General features: G+C 62.3%; 2 protein-coding genes across 3 annotated transcripts in view; one reads left to right on the top strand and one right to left on the bottom strand.

Annotated features, from left to right (window-relative positions):
• The window catches only part of NPTX1 (neuronal pentraxin 1), a 1,895-nt gene extending 1,626 nt beyond the window's left edge, over positions 1-269 (top strand). Inside the window, exon 4 of the mRNA XM_019542787.1 lies at positions 218-269. Coding sequence (XP_019398332.1) covers positions 218-269 — 52 coding nt within the window. The remainder of the gene's footprint in view (positions 1-217) is intronic.
• An 18,879-nt stretch (positions 270-19,148) lies between these two features.
• Positions 19,149-24,014, bottom strand: part of ENDOV (endonuclease V) — a 10,228-nt gene continuing 5,362 nt past the window's right edge. For both annotated transcript variants that reach the window (XM_019542271.1, XM_019542270.1), the window contains 2 exons: positions 20,597-20,673; positions 19,149-19,399 (listed from right to left, as the gene is read on the bottom strand). In XM_019542271.1, coding sequence (XP_019397816.1) covers positions 19,375-19,399; positions 20,597-20,673 — 102 coding nt within the window. In that variant the 3' untranslated portion in view covers positions 19,149-19,374. The remainder of the gene's footprint in view (positions 19,400-20,596; positions 20,674-24,014) is intronic.

The raw sequence follows: 24,014 nt of genomic DNA, 5'->3' as shown, positions 1-24,014 counted from the left end.
GGGCAGCGGCCAGCCGCCCCCGAGAAACTGCCCCCGCCCGCCGTCTCTCCCCTCTTCAAGCCAGGTCAGGGCCCCGCGGCCGCCGGGAGCTGCCCCTTCAGCACCCCTCCTCCGCCCCGACCGTTTTAAACCGAGGAGAAAGTGGATGGCTGCCCACGCCGGACGTCCCCTCTTGCACTGAATGACATGCCTCTCTCAGGTAACGTCCTTTTCTAAGATGCCGCTCCTGCCCCGGCTCCCGCGAGCCTGGGCCTCCCGCGGCAGTTTAGCTACCCTTCCAACAAACTCTCAAGCCTTTCAAGCTTTTGATAACGCACTGTTATGATGAGGGTGATGACGATGATGATTATTTCTCTTACTGTAAGAGGAAGTTTGCTACCAAGAAAAAGGTATTTTTATGAAGCAGAAGAAATAAAAAAAGCATAAAAGAGGCACTGATGCTCCCTGAAAGATACTTTAAAATATTCTAAGCGTGAGGGGAAGCGATAGAGAGAAACTTATTTTGAAATAATAGACACATTTTTGTATGGTTTTCTTTTTTAGAGCTCTTGGTTTGTACGGGCAGGGCGCAGCGGCCGCCCCGACCCCCGCCGCGGCAGGCCGGCCAGGTTGTCCCGGGGCGCGGGCGGGTGCAGGGAGGGAATTCACAGAGGCTTAACAGAGCCCTTGCGACCAACGCCAAAGATGTGGCAAATGTGCAGGGTGGACGGGCATGTAATAAGCAGTTCAAGGTCGAAGCGGCTCTATCCAGCTGATCCGAGCCAGGCAGCGACAGCGCTGAGCATGTGAGCCGCGGTTTGCAAACACAACCCCCTCCCCCGTACACACACACGCGTGCACACGCACACGCGTGCACACACACAGCCAGGCGAGTCACGCTGCGGCTCAGGGCAGCGCGTTTGACCCGTGCTCTTTTTACAACACGTTGTGAGTTCAAGTTGCTAAGTTCCTCATTAGGACCAGTTCGCTTCAGCCAACAGTGACTTAAGCACAATCTGCCGAGGGGGTGGGGAACAGCAACGACTCACTGGACACGTAATTAATCCGCAGTCCCAATTGTGTCTGATTTGCCAAAAAAAAAGAAAAACCCCGACAACAAACAAACCAGTGTGATATTGCTATGATGTGTATATATTGTACAGTAGGGGAGAGAATAAACGTATCTTACTTTGTCATTATTTTGCTAACCAAAGCTGTACATTTTTCCTATGACTTGCTCTCAGTCTTCTTGGGTTTTGAATGGGTTCTGACACTTCCCCACAGTCCACATCAGCGGTTTGGAAAATGCACTGTTTCTACTGGTATTCATGCTTTTTCCATTTTATTGCTCAAATTACATGAATTGTTGAGTTTATTTTTACACAATAAAGAGTGAAGAAAGACACTGGGCTCTCTCTGTCTCTCCTTATCCTGCTGTAACTGCTACCCCGTCCCACTAGCCCACGGCCAGGTTCACCGTCAGCACAGTGAGCAGCAGTCATGGGGGGAAAGGGGGGCACTTGCTGCTTCCAGTGAGGGGTTTCAGCTCCGAGGACCACTGGGGACCGCTGCTGCCTTGGGTCTGGAGCCCGAGCCACAGCCAGCCGCGTGTACTGAGCACATCTATTTGCAGGTCCTATTTAACCCTTCCTGGCCCCTTCGAAAGCTTTCTTCCTCTCGCCATTTCAGGTCACAATGTCGTGACACAAAAGTCGCAGAAACCCTCTCTGGAGATTTCTTCATCAGGAATGAGCCCCATTTGGAGCAGACCCTCCTCGGTTGCCCCTGGCCTGATCAACACGCTTGTGAGTGTGAGTGTGAGCGTAGTGACACACCGCAGGGGGCTGTTCCCTTCCCTGTCATTGCACCGAGCTACCAGTCCCTCTGGGATGCTCCCAGCCCCTCTCACAACACAACCAAGCGCCTCCATGAAGCAGGAAGGAGGATGAAACCCCTCTCTTCCTTCTGTGCTGGCTAAAGTAGGTCTTGGTGCATTGTTCCTTAAATGCAATTCAGTTATGAATGCAAGAGTAAGAGCCACATGGCATCGCTACCGAGGGAGACGTTGGCCAGAGAGAGATGATTTTGCAGCCGGCTCGGGTAGGCGAGAGGTTAGTCGCTGTCCATATGCAATCTGCGAGTGAGCACGGGCAGCAAGAGCATCACACATTCGGTCTGTGAAATGCCATCGGTTTGCACATTGCCAGGTTCTGTTATGGCTAGATAAATACTACAAGTTCCCACAGCAATAATTAATTGCTTTTAACATCTGGAGTCTGGAAAACCTGAAGTGTTTACTCTCCACAGCTGTGCACACATTGCACCTGTAATTCCCAGTCCAGTCCCTCCAGCTGGGAGGGAAACCTGGACAAGCGCAAGCCCTGTACTACACTTTCTGCTCAGGCCCGGACTGGAGGGAGCCCACGCAGGCCCTGGGAGGCTGCCCTACCACGCTCGGCGGGGAGGAGGGTGGCTCTGCAGAGCAAGGCCCAGCAGCAATGCTTGCTAAAAGGGAACTCGCCAGTCCCCCGCGTGAGCAGAGCAGGGAAGATTTAAAGAAAGGGGGGGAAGGGTGCAAGCACTACATCCTGACATGCCAGTGATCTCCACTTCAAAGAGGACCGAGGCAGAGGAGGGGATGCCCAGGAGAAAACGGCAAGTCACATAGTGAGGTCTAGCGGCAAGCTCATAGTTTTAAGTCTTTGGAGTATTACCGAGCCTCCCAGCCTACTCCGTACCCGACCCAGCCCAGCCAGGGCTCCGGAGACCCCACATCGACGTCCACTTTGTGGCCTTTGCTAACGACATCCCTAACTGTTTGCCTTCCATCTCCCTCATCTGCTCCTGCCTCGTGGTTGTCAGGGAAACAGCCTCCTTGGAGCCATGCTCGCATCCATCCAGTGCATGTGACCCGACCATAAAAGCCTTTTCTCCCCAGGAGAGTTGGATACCTTGATCAGCCCTGCTCCTTTTCGAGCTATTTCAAGTTAAAGGGTGTGTGCGTGTGTACACAGCCGTGCGTGCACGCGTGTAGTGCCGGTGGTGGCGAGAAATGCCCAAAACGGATTTGCCAGCTTGATTTCACTGCCCACGAACCAGGGAAGCCATGCATATTCCTAGCTGGAGTATCAGTCTACATGAAGCCGTGAAGGCCTGAAGCAGGTGCAGCCAGCCATGGCTGGGAACAGCTGCAGAATCAAATCACAGACATTTGGTACCCTTGGCAGCGAATGGGCAGCCTTAAACATCCTCCAGTGGCGAGGACGAAATGATACAGCAGCACTGCTCTGTGGTAATTTGCTGGGCCCTCCCAGGGGACAGGCAGGGAGAGCGACATGCCATTTAAGTGTGACTCTTCCGGGTGATTAAAGAGGTGATGCAGGTGGGCTGCCAAGGGAATGAGCAGGGTGGAGAGGAGGCGGTGGTGAAGCAGGGAGGCACTCAAGGGGCGCACGCACGGGCACCGTCTCTGGCAGACGGGTCGCTGTTCCCCACGCGTGTGCTCTGCTGAGGTGGGGCCGATCCCTTCCCCAGTCACCACGGACCCAGGAACTACAAGGATGTTTGCAAAAGGAAACTTCACTTTCTTTCATAACACCTCAGTGCCAACCCCTGGCTGCTTTGTCTCGCTGGCACTGCCCAGTGTCTTAGCAATGGAAGTGCTCTTTTTATTTCAACAGACTTTGTAGCAGATTCTGCATTGCTCTCGGAGACTCTGCTGCCACCCCCGGGACGCGGCCTGGCTCGGATCAAATGGCAATCCCGACCGAAAGGGAAGGCCATTCCAGCACTCCAGACGGTGGGAAATAAGTGTCCCATGCCCACCCTCCGGGTCTGAAAAGACCTGTCACACAACACTGACAGTCTCCATCGCACAGCAGTCCAACATGGGAATCAGGTACTTGTTCCACCAGCAGCTGGAAAACACGGTCATGATTAAAATGACCCGACTTTGCCACCTGTGGAATAACAAGCAGTGCCAGGGGTCGGGGTTAAAGTAGCCTGGAAGGGCTGTGCTGTGCATGGACCTGGGGCTGTAGGACGGAGATGGAGACAGCTGAGGCTGCAGCACAGGCCCAGAGAAGCTGTGGTTCTGCGAGGCAGGATGGAGGGGCATTGGCTCAGCCCCTGGGTGACTCCCACTTGACCCCACTCGTAGTGCCCAGCTCCCCGCCAGTGGCCAGACTTGCGTCGCGCTGCACTGCCCTGGCCTTGGCTGGAGAACAGCTTCCCTGGAATAAAGCTGATTGCTCCAGCCGGCTGCAGGGGCCCTCAAATAATACATCTGCTAGGCCCGGGGCTGCAAAGCCAGGGGGGATGAGACTGGGGAAGAGGGAGCTGCCTGCACTTCCAGGCATCGCCTGCCCTTCCTAGACCTGTGCCAAGGTCCTTTGCCCAGGCCCGGACCGGGACGGGGGGAGGAAATGTCTGTCTCGCGCCATGGAGAAAACGAATGCAGAGCATAGGTAGGCTTTATGCAAATCTGCATGCAAATCAGGCTAGGAAGGCTTCAGCAGGACTACAGCTGCTACTGTCGGTGGGAAGTAATGAGCACCAGAGAAACTGCTCAGCGGGGACTTCTGCAATGAGATCTGTGGGAGGAAAACCCATAAAAGACCTCCCGGCTGTCAGCAAACAGGCGCTAGCTCAAATCCCCCCGGTTTCGGGGGGCTGGGAAGAGGAATCTGATGAGGCCGGTGGGCTGCGGCTCAGCCCCTGCACTTCGCTGCGTTCAACGCGCTACCTGTGCCGGAGCAACAGCCGGTGGCATCCCGGGCATCCGGCTCCTTCTCCCCGCCACGAGGTTTTCCCCGCTTCCGGCCCCTGCCCCCGTTCAATGGTTACATCAAAGCCACCTGGGCCACGACACGGGCTAAGCCATCGAGTTGGGTGCGATGAGAGCGCGGGGGCGGGTCTCAGCTTCTCCGTGCCCCTCGCCTTGCACTTTCATGCCCAGACCCCCTCAGCACCGGGGCGGTTCAGACTTCCTGCACCCACACCCGAGGGAGCCGGGCCGAGACAGTGGGTGTGCACAGCTCCCCGTGACCACCCTGGGCTGCACAGCTGCTCTCGCAGCCCCGGGCTCCTCTGCTGCCCACGTGGCCAGCAGGCACTGCCGCATCAGAGGTGCCCAGCGCGGGTGTTTGCTGCCAGAGGGCTGGGGGCAGAGGAAACGTCGCCTGGCTCAGGGATGGAGATGCCCAGAGAGAAAGGATGGAGGCGGCTGATCCCAAGCCTGGCAGCTTTCTGGGCAGCCCTGCTCCTTTGCCCTCCCCACAGCCTGTGCCCCACACGTGCCTTCAGGGGCAGGCCCTGCATGGGGCACCGAGACCAGGCCTGCCGCAGTGTCCAGAGGCAGCCACCTCCCACGGCAGCACCAGACAGGTGGAGGGAAGCCCCTCCAGCGGAGACGGCTGCATCCCCGAGGCTCATCAATAGGGGAAGAGGAGCACCAGCCCCGCTCTTGGCCCAGCCCCGAGGAAGCCCAGCTCCAGGCTAAAGCCTTTTCGATGGCACTGGCCGTCCCTGCGTAGCTGAGCCTGCCCAGGCAAAGACCTGCTCCAAGAGGGACACAAACAAGAGGGGACGCTGCCCTTGCCAGCTCGGATGACATTAAACCCAGGAGCCGTTTAAAGCGACAGAGCAGATGGAGGTCCAGGGCTGAGCAAGGACAGGATCTGGACTTGTGGGGGGATGCTGAGGGGGGCGAGAGGAGTGTCCTTAAAGGCAGGATGCAGCTGGGATTTGTCACCCTGATCCGACTTCTTGTTGGCAACTTGCATGGAAAAAACAGAGCAGACGTGCCCCCTAAGGTTGCTTCTATTGATAGATCCAGCGAGCCGGGAGGGGAGAGAAACGTTATTAGTCACGTTTTATTTGCAAAGTCTCCCACGGCAGGAGGACTGGGCCAGTCCCACTCCCCCGAGCTGCAGCCCGGGGTCCTGTTCACCACCAAGCAGGGAGGACCCAGAAGGTCAAGGTCCAGCACACGCGTGTGCACATCAGAGGTCCACTTGGCCCAGTACTGGCCTCTGCCAGCGCCCCATAGCATTGCCCTGCGCCTGGCACGCACGGCCGGTGCAGCTCCACTGCCTCATGCAATGCGTCGCTCGCTGCAAGCCTGGCTGTGCTCGGGGCACACGGCAAGACAGAAGCCGTGTTAGACAGAGTCCACAGCCGGGACAGAGACAGGCCGATTCCCGTGGGCAGCGATGGGCGAGACCGGACCTGCTCTGGCTGCCTGCCACGCAGGATGGCAGGTGGCTGGCAGCGCGCATGCGCCGGCGATGCTTTGCCTTTTGTCTGGCTGGGGTGAGCCGCAGCAAGGGGAGCTAAATGCCCTTCCCGCACGAGCTCAGCTGCTAACTGACCCCTGGGAGCCAGCAGTGTTGGCATCACAGTGCGAAGCTCCCGGCGCAGCAGGGCTGGGAGGAGTCCAGCCGGTGAACACACATGCCAGAGCAGTAACCGGCAACGCGTGTGCTGTTGCGTGTCCCCCCCGCCCCCTGCTAGCTCTGTGCCTGGTGCATGCCATGTGCTGCCGATGCCGCTTGCTGGGCTTCATTGCCCACAACACAGCGGGACCCAGAACTGCATTACGGACTCCTTCCCGGCACCAGTGACCCAGCCAGCGAGCCCCAGGCTGCCCGGCAGAGGAGCAGGAAGGCAAGCAGGGCCGAGAGAGCACGCACACGGTCCGATCCCCTTCTCCCTCAGTCTGGAGCGACTCCACTGCTGCTACACTAGTGTCTGTGGGAGCAGGAGCCACAGCCAGAGAGGCCCGGCGGTGCTGGCCTGCACAGGCAGGCTCCTGCCTTTTCAGACAGCTCATAGGGAGTGGAAGCAAACCAAGAGGCCTTTTCCCCAATCCCATGCACCAGATGCAGGTGGTCGTGGTGCATCCCTACTGCAGATGCTGCCCTGGGGGCCTAACCCCACAACACCGTTCCCAGCAGTCACATGCCAAACTCCCAATGGTGCAGCAGCCACTGCTGTAGTAGGGGGTGCTGCAGAAGGGTGCTTAATTAAGGAGGATCATGTACCGGCCAGGTCCACCCAAGCTAGCCCCTTCCTAGCCAGAGCTCAGGAGCAATGGGCACTAAATGGAGGCTCTTCTGGTTTCCCAAGGGGCAGGACGATCAATACAGGCCTAACAACAGCAACCAAAGGGATTCTCTCCCCATCCCCAGTACCTCTGGGCACAAGGTTTAGCAAAGTCCACCCAGCGCGGCATGATCCCGCATCTCGCGTGGCTGCCCAGTGCAAACACTACCGCGGACCTCCATCGCACCAGCACGGAGGTGCAGAGACAAGCTTCAGTAGGTCACACGCGAGCCCGGCCATGGGCCGTCAAGTCCTCAGGCAGCCGAGACCGACACAAGCACCCAACACACCCAGAGCACCCTCCTTCCCCAGTCGAGCTGCCTGGGCGTGGGAAGCACCGCCCCAGGGCCCCCGGTCCTCCTCCCTGCACCGCACTGAAGCTGCACGATGAAGGGAATCCGGCTCAGAGGAGTCCGGAGGACGAGGTAAAATCCAACTCCGCGTCCCCGAGGAGCAGCAGCTCGTTAGCAGGCACCTCGCAGGGAAAGTAGGTCAGTAGAAGCAGGAAAGAAGAGAAGAAAGAGGAGGAGCCGGCGCCTCGCCCCAGAGGAGAACTCGCTGGGGAGCTACAGGCAGGTGAATCCATGGAAGCAGCTTCCTTCGAGAAACCCTGATTCTGCGTCTTAATTAGGCCCCATCTCCGAGAGCTCGGCCGGGAAGCGAGCGGACGGCTGGGCCATCTCGCCCGGGCCTGGAGAGTCAGAAGTGACCCCAGTGCAAGACAGCTTCCCACCAGCCTCTCCTGCCGGGGGCCCTGGCCGTCCTAGGAAGCTCGCCCGAGACTCTGCCTATGCCGGGCAGTGGATTAGGTGGGTCGCCTGCCCCACAGCTCAGGAGATGCCAAGTGGGGAAGCAGCAAGGCCAGCGCTGACCGGATCTGGAGCTGTGGGGGAGAGAGGCGTAGAGCAGCAGAGGAAAAGCAGCACCCATGCCAGGCAGCTTTGAGGCCGCAGCCGGCCGGGAGCGGTGGAGGGGATGCGAGGGGTCAGTCCCGTCCTGGGGCCAGCGTTTGCACAGTGCGATGGGGATGGGGAGCGGTTCTGGCCACGTGCTCCTGGCAAGGCAATGCAGAGAAGCACGGGGGTGGGGGACCTCTCCAGGCACAATCCAGGCCCCGAGACTGCGGCCATCTAGGCATGCCCAAAAGCAAGACACGGCTCCAGGGGGGCAGCAGAAGGATTCAAGACACCGCAGGAGAGTGCCACCACCCTTGTTTCGCCCTTCCCAGCCCAGCCAGGCCACGCAGCAGGCTAGGACTCTCCCGAGGGACAGGGCCTGGCAGCTTGCTCCAGCCACAGATGCACGTGCTCCAAGGGAAGGCCAGGCCCGGTCTCCCTACCAGCATCTGGGTGTCAGGCAGAGCGCTGCGGGTCCAGCCTGAGATGCCCGACATGCCGACTAGGTTCAGGGATGCTTCAGCCCCAAGAGTTTCAAACTGGAGGCCTCTGGGTTTCTACATCCAGCTCCTAAGCCCAAGAGGCAGGCACCTCCATCGGAGGCTCAGGGCACTTCTGTGGGCTGCATGCACCGTGGTTATAGCCAAGGGCTCCGAGCCACGCGGCTGCGTCCCAGAGTGCACAGCAGCATTGCTGGACTTGGCCCGCCGGGCAGCGCGGATGCATGAGCCGAATCTTGTGGTTGGATCCCCGAGCCGAGACCCTGATGAAAAGAGCCTCTCCGGTTCACGTCCCTGGAGAACCATCCCCAAGTCCCCGGCTACTGGCCCACTCAAGCCCACAGGCAGAGGCCAGCCCTCCCTGCCCCTCCGAGGTCCTGGGCAGAGGTACCTGGTGCAGCGGGGCGTCCGCAAGAGCTGGGGGATGCGCAGCTGCCCACGGACCTCCTGACCAGCGCGCTTCCCTGCAGCTCCTCCCCGCAATAACAGGGCATGCACCCCGGGGAAGGAGTCTTCTCTGCCCCCTTTCCAGCCAGCCCCCTGCTCCCCGGGGAGGAGAGCACCCCCTGCATCAGGCTGCGCGTTCCCAGAGCGACCCTCGGTCTGATGCTTGCTCTTCACCAGGCTCAATGTTTCCTTAGAGCCCCCGAGTGTCTGCATCCGCCCCTACTGCCCCGGGGAAGTGCTCCCGGAAGGATGCTAAGCTTTCAGATGGGCCCACGTGGCAGCGGGGAGGCCTCGCAGGGGTCGTTTGATCTGCAGACCTCCGTCCTGCCTCGCCAGCCAAAGGCTTGGCGCCGCCAGCCCCTCCGTCACCATCCCCGTCGCCTTTCATCGCTTTTTCTTTCGGCCGCATGGCTCTCATCTCTGATCGGAGGCCGTTTTACCGACTGGCAGGTGAGAGCGGTGGGAGAGACAACTCTCGGCAGCAATAACAGAGACACGTCGAGTTGGGCTGATTTGCTCTTTTCAGTGGGGCCGGTGGCAGGGACCGGGGCGGTTTGTGAAGCTCCCTTCCACCCCATTAGCAGATGTGGCACCCAGCCAGCCTGGGCAGGGCAGCAGCCCCGGCCTGGGAGCCTCATGCTTCGTTTAAAACCGATTCAGGACCTGAGAGCCTGGCCCGGCCCCCCCGGTCCTCCACCCTGCAGTCAGGACCTCCTCCTGCCTCTCCAGCCCTGCCCTGCCCAGCTCCACCGGCCCCTGCAATCCCCGCAGGGTCCCCCGCTGCAGCCGGGCCCCCCGGCAGCCCGCACACGGGTCTCGTCCTGCTCGTCCCAGCCCTGCCACACGCCCAGGCGAGGGGCCGCGGGCACCAGCCGCTGCTGCACCTGCCAGGGGCTTTTGTTTCGTTTAGGAGCAACCTGCCTCTCGGAGAAGGGAAAGCAACGGAGAAAGAAAGAGTCCCCTCTGAATCCGCACAAAGTTCTGCAACGCCGGCAAAGTCACCCTCAGCTAATTAGGAGCCACGCTCGTCGTCCAGCCGCGGCAGTAAGAGCCCGTCCGGCCCACGGGCGAGGGGCTGGGGTGGCCCCTGTGCCGGCCGGCCGATCTCGGCAGAAGCCCGCAAGACCCCGCGGAGGAGCTGCCCAGGGACAGGACTCGCGTGGCAAGAGGGGGAGGCGGGCGGCTCACGCCGTGGCTTGCTGCAGGGCGGCGTTTCCCGGCTGACCGCGGAGCCCAGGTGCTGGGCATGGGGGGGCACAGTAAGCATTGGGCTCCTGCCCCCGGTGCCCTCCAAAAGCCAATTAGACAAAGATGCAGAGTCTCACTAACGGCCCCATGCAATTAGTGAGAATCCCAAGGGAGAGAGGGCGCGCCGGCCCCAAGCACCTCCCGGGGCTGGTCCCAACAGCAGCAGGTTTGTGCGGCAGACAGGGCCAAACTCCCCCACGCATGCCCCGACTCCGCTCCGGGCCCCTTCCCCGGGTCACCACGTCCCCAGCCGCCATGCCACCCAAGCCAGGTCCGCCACCCCCCGGGCATCAGGGGCATGGGTTCCCGTGGCTTTCTCCCCCTCCCCACACACACGCCTAGCTCACTGTCAGCCCATCTGCACCGCGACGGCAAGCAACAGATGACAAGATCCTCAGCGAGAGCTGAAATTAGGTCAGCAATAGCCTGCAGCAGATTTTAACATTTATCATCCTGGCTCCACACAGGCTCTTATGCAAGTCCTCGCCAGCACGGGGCAGGCCGCCCTGGCTCCGCGGGGCTGCGTCCAGACCTGGGCTTCGGCTGGCCAAGGCCTGGCACGGGGCTCCGAGCAGCAGGGCCGGCTGGTACAAGCACCGGGCGATGGAGGGTGGGAGAGGGAGCAGCTGCAGGGACGGCAAGCATCCCCGGGCACCCCAGCCCCCCGCCTGCAGGCTCCCGCGCCCTCCCTGACCCCGCCACCAGCCCCAGCTCCCGGGGGCCGAGGCGGCTGGCAGAGCCCGGGCAGGGAGACGCGCACTGCCTCGCGAGCCGAGCCGGGACTCGAACCCGTCTCCAGACGTGAAAGAGGAGTGAGTAAGCGCCGTGCCTCCCACTCCCAGGCCCGGGCCCGGCCCGCGGGAGCCTTTTGATTCCTTCCAGCTCCCTCCCCCCTGCGCCAGCCTACGCGCCAGCTCGGGTTTGTTGTGCTGCACTGATGTTCGGTTTGGGACAAGTTGTGCTTCGCGATTGGCAACGCTCTCTGCTCCTTCTCCCACCACCACCTAGCAGCCATATGTCAGCGCCATGAATATTCATCAGGCAGGAGCAGGGGAAGGCTGGCTGTAAAAAGACTAACCCAGGAGCCCGGGCTTCCTACACGGCCCCCGGGACCGGGCTCTGCTCATCCCAGGGCAGCCGGGCTGGCCGCTGGGCCGTAGCACACAGCTCAGGGCACGGCCAGGCCTCGGGGCACGGGTCCAGTCCAGCCCATCTGTGCTCCCTGCTCAGTGTGCACCATCCTCGTGAACCCTCCGGTTCCCGCCTGTGGTGGGAGATAGGGCCCCAACGTCCCTGCCAAGCCCCGGACCCCGGGCGTCCCTGCCCCGGTTCTTTGCTCCATCCCATCTCGTGCAGCTTTTAGAGACTACCTGGGGCTTCACCCAACAGCTGGCGCCAGGCAGCACTGCCAGCCTCGCTGCTGCTGCCTCCTCTTCCAGACGGCACGCGTGTGCGCTCCTCGCAGAGCCGGGGAAGCAGCAGGTGCTGCCGCAAGGCGGGCCAGGGGCAGGGAGCGGGGCAAGGCTTCGCTTTGGAGCAGCTCTGCCTCTCTCGGCCGGCAGAAGAGGGTGGCACCCAGACGAAGCGGGGGCAGCAGGGATGCGCTCGGGGTGGCTCCCTCCCAGGGTGGAGTGGGGCTGGTGGCCTACGGCAGGACCGCTCCCAGCCCAGACCGCTGCATGCCAGGGGCCCAGGGGACACGCAAGCCTGCGATCAGTGGGCATCCAAGGGCAATTAACCCCAACCCCAGCCAGTCCTCACGGCTCTCGCTGCTGGGAACAGCCCAGGCGCCTGGCTGGGGCCTGCTTGCCTGCCCGCTGCTGCTGGAAGCCCAACCGCGCTGCCTGCCTGGAGATCCTCTAGCTCAACCCAGCCCTCATTTCCCCCAGCAGTGGGAACCGGCTCTCCTTCTGCCAAGGCAGCCGCTCCTCCTGGCACGCGGCGGGTTCCTGCTAGAGCCCACTGTGCATTTGCCTCCCAGCCCTGGTTTTAGCAGCCGCAGGCTCTTGTTTTGCTTCAGGACCACACGACAACCGGGGAGCAAGCTCCAGCGCTTGGAGCAGAGGTGTTTGTAGGGACGGCTGCTCTTGCAGCACTCCCTTGTTGGCCTGGGGCCCATTTCCTGCCTTTCTGGGCAGCGTCAGCTCAGCGGTGCATACCCGGACCTAGGTTTCACCCAGGGGATCGCGGTCTAGACTTGTGTTTCCGTCTCTGCTCCCTGGTATTCGCGTGTCCCGGCTCCCCCCTGCCCTCCTGCCACCGAGATGCTCCTGGACGTGCCGCTGCCACCTCCAGGGAGCATCCGGGCCAAGGTAACCGGAGACCGGTTACGGCAAACAGATCCCGGGCGGTGTTTACCTAGCCAGCTAATTGATATCCGAGCAATTTGCGGCAGCAACCTCGTTAGATGCCAACTGGATTCCCATTGCTGTTTGCTAGAAAGCAGGCCTGTGCGTTAATCAGAGCGCTTTAATCACATTGCTACCCGCTGTAATTTTGAGTGAATTACAAAGCGACCAGATTTATCACAGACTTTCAGATCCTAAGTGCTCTCGCAAGGAGTTGCCTGACGTGTTGCTCGCTGGCGACGCTGCTCCTTACCGGGGGAGAGACGTTCCCCTTCCGAGCCCCGGCACGGCAGCACAGCGGGCTCCCAGTGCGACTGCTCAGCCCTTCGACCTGCTTGCCGGGCCCAGACGCAGCGTCCCCTGCTCCTCCCCGTTATCGCTCCACGCCCAGTGCACCGGGGGAACGATCTGTACCCGCCAGCGACTGCCCCAGCCGCGCGGCTCGCCTCGGCCGCCGGCGGAGCCAGCCACGTCAGGCAGGGCGCAAAGCAGGAAGGCCCGCCGCGCACCAGGGACCTTCCGGCTGCAAGCTCCTCGGGAACGCTCGATAAATATAGCATTAACCCGAAAAATCAATGCAGGCTGCTCCTGAACAGCAGCATGTGGGGGAGCAGCTGGGGGCTCTCAGGCAGCAGCCCGAGGGCCGAGCCGCCAGCCAGGCGAGGCGGAGGGAAACGCTGCTGCGAGCTCACGGGCTGGATCCAAACCCCGGGTCACAGACCGCCCTACTCAGGGCAACGGCCCCGGGGTTGCTTTGAGGATGGGCCCTGTGCGCACGCGTGTGCCAGGAGCTCGCACGCTGCCAGGGCGCGAGGGAGAGGATGCTCACGGCCCCAGCTGTCACGGCGCCATGCGGGGAAGGCGGTGGCGGCCCAGACCCACCTCTCCTCGGCTTGTCAAGCCCAGCCGCCCCGGCCCCGATGCTCTCGCCAGCCGACGTCCCGAGACAACGCCGGGCAGGCAGGCCCTGGCCCATTGTCACCGCTATCAGGCCCGGCCAGCTGCTTTGGCCTGGCTGGGAGATAAGCCGCGGTGGCTTTTGTGTGGCCGGCCTGTTTCTCCATCCGGCGCCCGGCAATTCAGGAGAGCCAGACGGCAGCCTTATCTGGCAGGCGCAGGGGTCGGGGAAGGGGTTTGTTGCCTGGGCTGAAAGCAGCAGCGGGCTCCTTCGTTCCCAATAAATCCACCTCCGCCTCCTGCGGTTTTCATCACGCCGGCTCTTCGCTGGGCAGCCTGCCGCAGAAGGACCCGGGTCTGCCATCGCTCGCCGCCCCCGAGGCAACACCCTGCCCTGCTCTGCCCACGAGCCCACGCAGCCCCTGCGAGCCCCCTGCCCCCAGCAAGTCAGGCCCAGGGACGTTTGGGGCCGATCCCGTGCAGCTGGGACTCCCGGGACGGCTCCATCACCCTCACGGCACGGCGCATAATGACCTCGTTTGCGATTAATGTAGATGTCAGAGAAATCCCACGCGTTTGCTTTGAGTTAATACGCCCTCTAAATAATGCCCGGGCGCTGCTGCAGGTCTGGAGGAGGCACCCGCGCCAGCCGGCGGGGCCGGGCAGGGAGAGGGAACGGGCCGCGGTGCGCGGCCGCACGGGACATGGAGCCAGGCCACGGCCAGAAACCCCTCGTGCCGAGCAGAGGAGGGGGCTTTCGCGAGGCAGAGAACTGCTGCCCTCCTCCACGTCCCGGCCGCCGATGCCCGAAGGCAGTCCCCCAGCCCGCGGCCGGCCGGCTCAGCGCCCAGACAGTCGCCCTGGAAGTCTGAGCAGCGGCTGGGGCGGCGCAGCCAGCGTCCGCTGGCCCGAGGCCCGGGACGGGGGAGAGGAGAGGGGCGCAGCACTGGTGCAGGACGCCGGGGAGGGCTCCTGGGACAGGGGCGCAGCCAGTCTGATGCCTGGCGCCCCGCATGGAGGGGTCTGGGAGAGACGGCTGCCCCCAGGGCACCCACCGGGGGCACAGCCGTGTCCCTTTGCCTTTGCACCCCCAGCTGCGCGCGCGCAAGGCTCAGCCCCCCGATCTCGGCCCCTGCCTCAAAGGGAAAGCGCTGCAGAGCCCCCCAGAAGACTCCCGGTGTGCGTCTGCAGTGAGTGGTCGTCCAGCGGAGGGAGCCCGGTGCCGGGCAGCCCCGGGGAAAGGTCAGCAAGGGGCTCCTGCCTCGCGCAGGGGAGGCCGAGCGGGGCAGGCCGGAGCCAAGGACGAGCAGCACCGTCTCCAGCCTGCTCACGTGGTGGCGAGGGGGAGGCGCGGCAGAGGAAGGGCTGCGGGCGTTTTTTGCGATGCTGACGGGGTCCTCTCGCATGCTGCATGGCAGAGCCCAGGTCTGGGGCTGGAGGACACCTGGGAAGGGCCATTCAAGCGGAGGAGGTGTGTCCGGCCCCTTGCAGGCTGCCCGGGCTGGGAGGCTCCTCTGGAGCTCGGCCCCTCGTGTTCCTGGTCCCCGAGGTGGAGGCAGCCAGCTCCATCTCCTCCCCTCATGCATGCATCATCCCTTCTTCCCCATTTCGGCTCCTGCCTCCCCGTCTCGGGTGTGAATGCCCCGGAGCAAGGAGCCCGCTTAGGAAGGATGCCGACTGGGCGCTTTGGGCCCGCGCCGCCACCTGCTCCAGCCCCAGGCTGGGGCGCCCGATCCTCCCATGCCGGGGGCACGCGGCCCATCCCGAGACCAAGGTGCCATACAACGCCCAGCCCAGCGCCCTGCTCCCCGGACGTCGGGCACGTGCTCGAGAGGCGCGAGGGCACGGCCCAGGGCACGAAGGAGGCCAGAGCTCGGGGCCGGAGGCGGGTGCACTCTGCGGGGGGGAAGGACCCCCGGGGCCCGGTGCACAGAGGGTTAACGAAACAAGGCTGCTGAAGAGTTTGCTCCGGCTCTCCCTCGGCCTCGCAGGAGGAGGTTTCACGCCTTAGGAAGCGATTTCCCCTTCCCTGCTCTCTGAGCCAATTAGACAAAGACCTGGCAAAGGCTAATCCCCTGTTGTGCGCCCTAGCCGGGATGAGGCCAAACACAGAGATTTCCTCTCCACGGCGCTGGCACGTTTAACCTTCGCCTGGCCCCGCAGCCAGACTCGTCCAGCCCCAGGCCCGCAGGCCGGCTGCACCCAGAGCAGGGCGAGGGGGCGTCAGGGGAGCGCGCAGACCCCGCCGGACCTCAGCGTCTCAGCTCCCCGCCAGCTGCTACGGGGCTGGGATCCGGCCACAGCCGAGGTCGCTCGCCCCGCACACGAGCGTGCCGGGGCCTGGCGTGGGACGTGCACGGAGCAAGGACCAGACACCCAGGCGCAGCCGGGGGGAGACAGCCCCGCGGCCCCTTGGAGACGTCAGCCCTGCCGCGGCGGGGCAGGGCCCTCCTGCACGCCTGTCACCAGGGCCAGAAGAAGCTGCCCGCGGACACTTACCTGCTCCTGCGGCACGGCCCCTCCGCAAGAGCTCCGCTCCCTCTGCCAGGAGAAGGTCAGAGGTTGAAGGTCACAGGTCCAGCAGCCCAATAGCCTGATTTGTAGGCACCTTAAAACCCAGCTCCTGGGGCAGCTCCCCCGCCCCCAGCCCCTAAATGCCCTCTCCTGATGTGCTCCAGCACAGCTGGCTGGGATTAATCGCCATGGAGATTAGTTTGCCCCGAACTGCAGGGATAAGGCCCAGCTTGGACAATCCTGGGATAAGCCGTTCCTTGAAAGATGCAGGAAGCTCAGGAGGGGCTCGGTGCCAGGGGGTCCCACTGATGTCATGGGGCATGCAGGTGCTAAATCCATTAGGAGGTTCGTGCCCAACTGGGCGTAGGGGGGAGCATCATCTCAGCACCATCCCCACAGTGACTCTGCAAGCAGAAGGTCCAGGCTGGGAGCTGCAAGGTGGGCAAGGCTGCGGGAGCTGCCCTCCGCCCCTGGGCCAGCACCAGGGCACTGGGGTAGGGAGGAGAGTGAGGCAGGGCAGCTTGCACAGGCATCGCCTGCATTGCCTCTGCTCTGCTGCTGGGATGGGGCATCCTGCGTGGTCTGTGAGCAAGACACCCAGTAGCAAGCACAGCCCGTGCCTCGGTGCCCCAGAGGAGATGTCAGGTCCCTGGATCCTGACGGAGCCTGTGTGGGGCGGGCGGTCTGCCCGGGGAGAGCCCCAAGCAGCCCGAGAGCTGTAGCATGACGCGGCCGCGCTGAGACCGGGGAAGCCCGGGGAGTGACCAGACCGGAGCGGAGCCCAGCCCTTGGCAATGGTTACTGCTTTGCATCAGCAGCTGCAAGAAACCCACCTGGCTCCCTTAACCCAGGCCAGGCGGGAGCCTGCAGGAGGGCTCCTCTGACCTCTTCGGTGGGGCCTTCGGTTCCCCCAGGTGCACAGTTTCTAGGGTCAAAAGGGACCTGAGCAGATTATCTAGTCCGAGCCCGTACCGTGGCAGGGTCCAACAACCCCAGCAAGGTGTACATCTGCATGCACGCAGGTGCCCCAGCAGCTGTCGGGGAGCAAGGACCCTGCTCCAGGCTCCTGAGGCCAAGCAGTAGCAGCCCATGCTCTTAGCTCTGGCGAGCCCTGCACTGGGCAAGGGGTGCTGTCCGTCCCCCCCTGCTCCCCATGTCCGTGAGGAGCCTGCACGTGCGAGGGGAGCCGGGACCTGGCCTCGAGCGGGGCACCACATCAAGGGTGGGAGACACCGGGCTGAGCGTGAAGGGCACGAAGGGAAGAACCAAGGACAGCTGGATGGATGGCTGTGGCCCAAGGACGGGGGCGTGCCACCCGGAAGCCCTGGCACGCTGACTGCTGCACACAGCTGGCCCTGGCCGGCTATGCCGGACCGTCTGTGCTGTTGCAAGGAGCGCTTCCCCCCGGTGCTAATTATTACCCTCGCTGTCCCCGGTGTCAGTGAGTCACTGGCGCTACCCCCTCTCCGCACTCGGGGGCCGTGGGGTGCAAGGGCTTGGCTGGCATCGGCACGCAGGTGGCCGGGCCAGCTGCACGGCCTCTCGCGCCGCCCGGCTCCCTGCCAGCGCGGGGCCTGCTCGCGGCTTGCTTTGGAGGGGGCGGCTGCGGAGGAGGCTGCAGCACTTGCTCAGTCCTTTCCCCGCTCTGTGAGCTGGCAGGCAGCGGTGCTGCTTGTCAGCAGGTTTTGTCTCCGTGCTGCTTCCTGGGGACCAGGACCGGGAAACCAGAGTTCGCTGCCCTCCGCACGGTGCAGCTGGCAGCCTGCCCCGGTCCTCGCGGGACAGCGTGCGGGCACCGACGCAAAGGCCTGGCTTCCCCCCCCCCAGCCGGGGCTCTCTGATCCCACACTCGCCCCTGCCATCAAAGCATCTCAGTGCAACCCTGACGCTTGCTCCTTCCTGCTCTCTGCCCACCCACACGGCAGCCCTGGGGGAGCAGGGCTTGGAGGCACCAGTGGCACCCGGGGAGGCTGCAGGCTCCCGGTTCAAAGTCAAGTAGTCGGTGGCTCTCGACCTCCCAGGTCTTTTCCTCCCTCTGTTGCTTGTAGCCAGGAGGTCTGTGGGCAGCTGGCACCTTCCTACAGGTCACCCAGCCTGGCAAGGGGGCTATGCAGCTGCACCCCACCGCTGCATGCAATGCAGACGCACGCACCAGCTGGGCCATTCTGCAGCGCGGGGGCACCAGAGATGGAGAGGATGGGACGACAGGGACAGAGCGGGGTTATCTTGCCTGCGGGAGGACCCAGGGGTCCTTGGTGCCCTGCCTGGACCCCGAAACAACTCTCCCTTCCTTCCCGCTGATGCTTCTTGAAGCCAGCTCTGCCCCGGTCTCTGCTGCAGCCAAGACAGAGGCCACGTCCAGTCCCTGCCAGCAAAACAGATGGGGAAGAACCTGCTGCCTCCAGCCACAGAGCTGTCCCTCCGGCCCAGGCTGGACTCGGTGGCTGTGCTGATTCAGGCATCAGAGCTGTTTGCTCTCTGCTCTGCCGCTAATGCAAAAGCTCACAGCTGGCCTGACGGATTAGCGCACTAGGCACTGGGGACCTGCCCCGCTGCTCCGTCAGCCCCCCCAGTCCAGTCAGGACCTGGCTCGACAGCCCCCTGGGTAAACCCAGACCCTCGCTACAAGATGCCCCTTTGCAGAGGCTCGTTCCTTCGGGAAACCCTGATCCATGTCCCTGGCTGCTGTGCCACGGCCCCCAGGCTTAGCCTCCCCGCGGGGGCTCTGCCAGTGGTGGTCTTGAGCAGGGTCCCGCAGGCACCGACGGGTCTGAAGGGCTTTTGCAGAAGAAATGGGTCTTGCTCAGCAGCCCGGAGGGGACCACATGCCAGGCAGGGCCTCGAACACTGAGGAGGCCAAGAGCATCCCAAGCCCCCGCTGCGGAGCCCAGCTTCTCCCCTCCTCCACGCAGGCAGCAGCTTGCCGGCTCCAGCCCCTCCCCTGCCAGCTACACGCCCACCCGAAACACAGCGTCCTCTGCCCGTCTGTCGGGACCAGCCGGAGCTGCCGACGGGGCTTCTGTTCCCCCGAGATGTGTGAAGCGGCAGGGAGCGTGCCGGCTGCGGTGCCGCATGGCGGGAGCCAGGGGCCAAATGCGTGGCTTTGGCTTCTTTTGGACTCCGTTTGCTCCGTGCCCCGAACCGAAATCTGGGGCTCTGGTCCGAAACCAGTGCCAGGCGCCACCCAGCTCCTGCTTGGTTCCTGCTGCCAGGACTGATTTTTTTGCTGCATTTATTTTAAAATCATACAGACTTTGCAAACAGCCTGAGAGCAGGGCTCTGGCCCAGCGCTGGAGAGGCGTGGTTGTGGTTTGCCCGTGGTCCCACACCTGGAAGCTCCCTGGCTCTCGAGTCCGGCGATGTCCGGGCTGAGCAGAGGGCTTGGGCTCGGGGAAGCCATGTGCTCACACAGGGGCTCTGCTGCACCGCACTGGTGCCAGGTCAGCGCCCGGTGCCCTCGTCCCTCCTGGAAAGCAGAACAAGGGGAGGTCAGCAGAAGCCAGGCCAGACAGCTACGATGCTGCTTGGCCCCACGGTACCAGCGGCTGGCATCGTCTCCAGAGACTGGCACCAAACTCCCCTTTGGTAGCAAGAGCGTGGGTCTCGAACCCAGCATGGCTTGGCGCAACCCTCAGCATCTGCCCAGGGCCAGCACAGAAGGGCGGTGGGACACAAGAGCATAAGCAATGCCAGACTGGGTCAGACCCATGGTCCATCGACCCTGGGGTCCCGTCTCTGACAGCGGCAGGGGTGGATGCTAGATGGGGAGAGCACCAAACTGGATCTCTCCCCTATGCCATACCCCCCACGTATTGGGAGGGGAAACATCTGTGTTGAACAGCCATTAGCAGATCTATCCCCCATGAATGTGTCTAGTCCCATTTTCAACTTGCCCCACCTCCTCCTCCGAAACAGATGAAGGGGAGGCACCCGGATGGGTGCAGCTAGGGCAGACTGCAGCACCGCAGAGGAGCTGAGCACGGCAGAGGTGGTGAGAGCCCGGTCGCTGCGTGGAGCGGAGGGAAGCCATGACCCGAGGTGTGCTGGTGGAGCTGGGTGAGGAATATCATCAAAAATGAGGGTGGACAGGACCTCAGGAGGTCACATCTGGTCCAACCCTCCTGCTCAAGGCAGGACCAGCCTAAAATATGGGGCCATGCCTCCATCCGCTGCCTGCTCCTCGCTCCACCCACTCCAAAACCAGGCCCTTTGGGTCTGGTCCTGATCCATCGGGCTCTGAGACAGACGTGCCCGCCACGAACCAGGCTGGTGTTCAGGCAGTAGAGGTGCCCTGTGCTTGTGCTCTGGATGTACACGGACAGACGGCACTGAAAGGAGCCCGGTGGTGCGGGGCTGGCCCTCTCCTTCCTGCCTAGATGCGGGGGCCTGCTCCTGGCAGGGTATTTTGGTTGGCTGTTGCATCCCCTGCGTGGGCTGCAGCACTGTGCAATGCTGGAAGGCAGCGCCATCCCCATGACCTTTCCCCCCGCAGGACACCACAGTCCTCAGAAGGAAAGAGGCACAACATGGCAGGGACATGCCCAGCAGGACTTCTGCATCCTGCTGTTGCTCCATCGCAACCGGTCCCCCCAGCTGTCTTGTAATGCAATTAGCCAAGGACATCACTCCCGAGGCTGGGGGCTCGGGCTGCCCATGCACATACCCCTCAGGGCCAGGAAGCGCGGTGCCAGCTGGAGAAGGGGGGTGCTTCCGGAGGTACTCCCTGGAGCGGATATCAGCCTGGAAAGGGAGAGGAGATGGGTTAGAAACAGCCGAGGACTAAACTGACCGGTCCTGCCCAGGGCTTGCAGGCAGCTGCACCAGCCAGGAGAAGGGGCTCTGAATGGCCCCGGGCCTGGGGACAGTGACGTGCTCACAGCGCTGCCGGGACGGACTCTCAGTTGGCCTGAAAGGGGTTGTTGATGGGAGAAGAGCAGGAAGGAGGAACAGAAACAGAAAATTTCCCTGCCCCTTTCCAGGCAGGAATGACCCCCAGCCCCACAGGAGCCCTCATCAGCCAGCCGGCCTGAAGCATTGCTGTGGCTGGGCTAGTGCAGGAGACAGGCCAGAAGCAATGGGGTTTTGCTGCTCTCTCTTATGGGACCAGCTGCAGAGGTGGGAGAGACACCAAGTGATGGCTCCCCTCTACTGCAAAGGGGCTCCCTGGACATGAGAGCAGCCCGCGGGACACCTGATCTCCCCAGTGTGCACCAACGTAGCACTAGAGCAGGCACTTTCACTAGCAGAAAGGTGAGAGCCCCGAGCTCCTGGCCAAGGACCAGCTTTGCTGGACAATCCCTCCCCTCCCACAGAGTTTCACTGGGAAAAGTTGCTTTTCATATCTCCTGCTTTAAAGACAGTGCAGAAGCTGCTCAGGGCTGCTGTGTCCCACCCAGAGATGGCTGCATGACACGCTGCCCTCCCAGCACCGCGGCCACTGATGACAGTACCCAAGGGTGCAAGGAACTGGGTTCGAAACACTCAGGGGTGAGGAGCTGTAACTGTCCTGTTTATGAGGATGCCCTCCCTGCCCCCACAGTCCTCTCCCACCCTGCCAGCACTCAGCCAGTCCTTTGTGGAGTGGCAGGTTCACGGCTGCTCACAAATCCCACATCCCTGGGCCTGAAAAGCCATTGCAGATGGAGCGCCTTGTTTGGGAGATGTTCCCCTCTCCCCTTCTTCCAATAATTGGACAGTTTCAAAACTCAGCTGACAGATGACTTTGATCACCCTTCAGGCTCAGACATCATGGGATGAATTTATAACAAGGGAAAGAGCCTGCTGGAGAGAGGCCCTGCTAAGAGACTTGGGCAGCCGGAGCCAAATGCACTTAGGTGCTTTGGGCAGGGGGGGAGTGAACCCTAAGGCTGGCCTCCCCACAATGCTGGTTTAGGCAGCAAGTCACCTGCTAGAGCCTCGCCCCCAGTGTTGTGTGCAGATGGCTGAGCCCAGCTTATTAACCGAGAGGCCAATCAATGAGCTGGAGCCATGCGCTACAATAATCCCTGCAGATCGCTTCTATTTTCAGAGGGGACGAGCGTTGGCATTAAGGGTCCAGACGTCCTGCCGCGGCTGTTTTGGGAATGGCGGGCAGTGCCAGAGCAGGGCGCAGGAGACCCATTGCCCAGGGATGCTGGAGCTCAGGGCAATTTCCCCCGCAAGGCAAAGCCAATCATTCATATCCTGACTCCTCTGTGTCTTTCCCCCATCTCGGTGGGCTACTAGCAGCCCCATGGGTTGCCCCACTTGCAGCTGAGATGCTGCAAAATAAGAGGAGCATTGAGTGAGCAAGACACTGGTGTGCAGCCCAACAGCAGAGGAAAGAGAGCTGGTCCCAGCCCCCCCCCCAGTCCTGGGATGGTGCTTTGGCCAAGGCAGCATATGGATGGCTATCACACCTGTACTGGCCTAAGGAAGCTCCTACCGTGGGGAGAGTGGGGCTGCCCCAGACATAGAAACAGAGAGGGGAAGGTTTAGAGCACATCTACACCACCCAGCCAGGAGCAGCCTCAAATCACAGCTTCCCTTGCTCAGCATGTGCTGAATCCTGGGAAGGAGCAGCGTGCGCCCCAGCACCACGCTCCCACCGCTAGGTGCCATTGCTTGGGCCGTGCCTGTGCTGTCTTCTCCCCAGACCGGACCCCTGCCGAGGGACTTGCTGAATCCCCAGGCGACCAGGGGTGCCCGCTTCCTCACTGCAGGGAGAGCTTTCCCACCTCGGCCTGGCATTTACTCAGGGAACAAGGCCAGGCAGGATACAAATATTTATTGTAGCAGATAATGAATTTCCCTGCACTCGCTCTGAGAGATCGCTGCCCATGCCTGCGTCACCCGCAGCCTCACGAGCCTGGCCACCTCCGTCTCCAAATGCAAATGAGCCCCCTTGCACATAATCCAGGTGCTGCCTGGGGTCCACGGTGTGTGACCTGGGCCCACGCACCCCTGTGCCAGAAGGCAGGGTTCAGTCCCCGCAGCTGGTGCACAGCCCCCGCTGACACTGCAGCATGGTATTGACTTCCTGAGAGCTGCCGCCACAGCCCCATGCCGGAGGGAATCAAAGAGCTGAGCTCGGCTGCAAGCGGCCCGGGTTTGGGGCGATTCCTGGAACCGGTGGAGCCAGCGTGTCAGCATCCTGCCCCGGGCGTGCAAATAGGATCATGCCTCCCTCCTGTTCCCGGTTCCCCTCAGCGAGTGGGGCTGTTACCCGAGGGAGGTGCTGGTGTAGCGAGAAGGGGAGGCTCCTTGCTGTTGTCCAGGGGCAGGGTGACAATGGCCACATTCCCTCCCTGCATGGTGCTCAACCCTACTCACCTTCACTCTTCAATCCACCACACCAACAAATCCTACAGCAGTGGGACTGGAAGGACCCTCTGGAGGTCTCATCTAGGCCAATCCCCTGCCTGAGCAGGACCTCCCCTGCCCAAACCATCCCAGGCACATCCTTGTCTGACCTATCCTTAGACCTGCACAATGCACCGTGCTGCACAGCTGCAAGGCATGTTGCCCAAAGACATTGGGAGCCTCCAAACCAGCCACAAGAAGGGTATGTGTCCATTGCTGTCATGGACATCCTTATTTAGCTGCAAGTGCCTCAGAGTGACCAGCCACAACAGGTGTGGGAATGGGAACAAGGTGACAAAAGGCAGCGAGAGCAGCAGGGCACGAGGGGTTCGGGGCCCCTCAGGCTGCCTGGAGAAGGATGGGGAGCGCAGGAGCTCAAGTGACCAGCTCTGCATTGGAGACTTGGGGCTCGATTGCTCTCTAAAGGTGTCTTGGCTGGTCTGCAACCAAAGATCACTTTGAAATTCAGCCTCCAGAAATGTTCCAAGGCTGATAATGAGCCCTTGCCTGCAGAGCCTGGGGGTCTGATCTTCTCCCCGTGCTCAGGACAGGGGCGGGCGGACGCCTGGCAGATGTGGAAATGCAGCACCACAACCTCCATGTCCCAGGCTGACGTTACAAGAACAGGGCATCGTGCTCTGTAGACACCCACAGTCAGATGGGTCGCCAACTGGCTGGAGGGCCGCACCCAGAGGGTGGTAGTGGATGGGTCCTTCTCAACCTGGAGGGATGTGGGCAGT

Source organism: Crocodylus porosus, unplaced genomic scaffold (genome assembly GCF_001723895.1).
Source record: "Crocodylus porosus isolate Cpor-Errol unplaced genomic scaffold, CroPor_comp1, whole genome shotgun sequence".
NCBI classification, from domain to species: domain Eukaryota; kingdom Metazoa; phylum Chordata; order Crocodylia; family Crocodylidae; genus Crocodylus; species Crocodylus porosus.
Note: the sequence above shows the minus strand (reverse complement) of the source record. Positions and strands in the feature narration are given on the sequence as shown.